Raw genomic sequence first — 2,660 nt, forward strand, 5'->3', positions numbered from 1 at the left:
TGTGCTTAGGATTTCCCCAACCCAAAAGGACTTAACTGTTCATTTAACCCTTCCAGAAATGCCTTAATCGGAAGAAAGTCACAACTGAAAAGCATCAAATCAGGCTTGAACCTCCTGTTTGATGATTTGGTTCCATACAAAGAGTCTTTCTTAACAGAAACAGTAAGTCAAAAAATCTGGATAATCACAGGAGCCATTACTTGCACCACTAATTTTGGGGAGGTAACAAAAGTATCCAAAACATTAAAATAAACTATAGGAAGCATTAGAAATCTACAAACTTCAGGGCAGTGACAGAGTCACAATATCTGTGCTTGAGCAGGCTCAAGGTCTACTTTTGCTAATAGCAGAACTTCTACAGTTCACTGGCAGACTTCAATGAATTTAGGACTTCTCCATTAATTTTAACATATGCTGAATGAAAATTTAGAGCTTTCATTTTAAGATAAACAGATTTAAATAGAACTATGCAATGCTCATTGAGTTCAAGACCCTTACCATAAAAATTCACGTGCAAAAAAGTCTGTTAAAAAACATCTTAAAAACACTACTGTATCCAGAATTTTCCCTCAAATATTGTAACTTTCATCTTTCAGTTGCCACACAGCTGGCATTGCATTACTGCTTTAATGTGCAAGAAGTAAAACAGAAAGAGTGCAATGGGCAAAAAACAAATCCCATAATGGTATTAGCAAACCACCACCACAGAGTAAATGAGTAAGACAGTTTCTCAGTTTTACCTTTCAGCACCATTATGAAGACAGATAACAGTAGGAATCAAATGTAATAAGAAATTTCAACATGACAATACTATTGATGTTTTGGCCATATGCAATGGAAATATTCTACCACCTACCCAGTGAGGTTTTTAAAAATGAACATCCTTTCCAATCATTGTATTTCTAGACTTAAATAAAAAAGACTCTTACCAGGTATAATCATGAATAAGAGCCTGGGTAGATTTTTACTTTCATCTTTTGAGAGGTCTTTCCAGGGCCCACACTTTAAGACATGCGTAGCAGCTCCACAGCAGTAGATAAATTCTTCATGTAATGGGACTGGCTCTTCTGACACTGACCTCATGTTCGCTGTTGGACAGAATAAGGTACCGTTACAACAGATCAGCAAACACTTACATAGCTGACTCTCTGCTCTTATACCTTCCCCCATAGAATAATTGCCAAGTGCCCAGAACTGCCCTCCCCAAACAGCTGTCATCTCCAGCTAACACAGGCCCTTCCAGCACTAGGTGTGCTCCTCATCTTCACTGCAGCTTAACTAACAATGATTCCTTCTTTAATCCTTTGAAAATTTCTAGAGAAGTAAGTTAAAACTAATCCAGATTTGATCAATTCAAATATTTACGCTCACCTTTGCAAGCTTTCTTAAATTATTTGGTTACCTGAATACAGTGATGGGAAATAACAGTACGCTGCCAAATAAACAAGGCACATTCATCAGCTCACGTATTTAACACATATGCAATCACTATTAGGCCATTAGTTTTGAAATGGCTCATTGGTCAGTCACACATCTTTCCTTCAATAAAAAAGCTGCTTCATGAAGTGACTACTTATGAACTAGCGTCATCAGTATGAACTATGATATACACAAACGTCTGCCAAAATAATCCATCTACCATTTGCAGCTACAGGTGCAGTGACCAAACGAAGCATCAGAAGGCTGTCCTTGCTGGAGTACAATCACACACGTGCATCGCTTGGAACAGAGATCAGTGGTTGGTAAGTCCACAGACTTGTTTGTAGCAACTTTAAGGGCTATTTAAACTTTACAAAGTATTTCTAGTCTTGTAAGAACTGCATTTCAGGCTTCTGAAGCAACAGATCTGACTTTAGCCAAGCTTTTCAACTCTGTTTATTATAAGAATGACTACCTATTTTTTATCCAACACATGACCATCTATAATGCAAAAGGCTGCCCAACTTAACTGTTACCAATTTAATTAATTGCAATTCAAGTCACACACAAGGGGAAAAAAAAGTTAAGTCTAATAACTAATCTAAAAGATAAGTTTTTAGTGTCTTTACCTAGTACATCCTGAAAGTTGACTAAAATACAATTATACAAAAGGAAAAAAAGCAAAATCAGATAATCTTGGGAGTTTTTTCTTACTGTCAGACAATAATTCTCAAAAGGAACTCTCAGGGACTTCACATGCAGCCACTGCAGGAAAACTTTTTGGTAAACCTCATCTTCAAATTAACAGATAAAAGTACAACAACCATTAATGTTACTTAAGAAGATGATCTTTCCTGAGTTGAAAAGCCACTAGCCTGTGTACAACTTCTACAGCAGAAATACATCAGCACATGGAATTAGGATAAGTAATTCAAAGAAAATGAGACTATGATCAAGTAAGACACAAACAATTACATTACAATAAAACTGGATATTGTTGCATACCACCATGATCTTTAAAACATCAAACACATCTAGTTAATGATAGCATTAGGCCTTTCAAATGTTTTTGCTTAGTGAAAAAGGACCATGCATTTTTGAGTACAAGGATACAAATTCTTCTTCCTAGCCAGTTTGTGAAGTTTTAAGCATGTAAACTGAAGCCTAAGATCTACAAAATTTGCAGGACCATGAGGTGGGGGGCACTAGCTTCACAGATAGTCACTGGAAAATTCTCAGTG

At 36.5% G+C, this 2,660-nt stretch overlaps 1 protein-coding gene across 1 annotated transcript; it reads right to left on the reverse strand.

Moving 5' to 3' along the window:
* Nucleotides 1–929: 929 nt before the first annotated feature.
* On the reverse strand, nucleotides 930–1,083 carry LOC104510627 (UPF0554 protein C2orf43 homolog; the record flags this gene model as incomplete). Its single annotated transcript, XM_010152939.1, has 1 exon — nucleotides 930–1,083. A coding segment is annotated over exon 1 (154 nt), but the record flags the coding sequence as incomplete, so codon positions are not given.
* Between the last annotated feature and the right edge of the window lie 1,577 nt (nucleotides 1,084–2,660).

This window comes from Eurypyga helias, unplaced genomic scaffold (genome assembly GCF_000690775.1).
Source record: "Eurypyga helias isolate BGI_N326 unplaced genomic scaffold, ASM69077v1 Scaffold52285, whole genome shotgun sequence".
NCBI lineage: Eukaryota > Metazoa > Chordata > Aves > Eurypygiformes > Eurypygidae > Eurypyga > Eurypyga helias.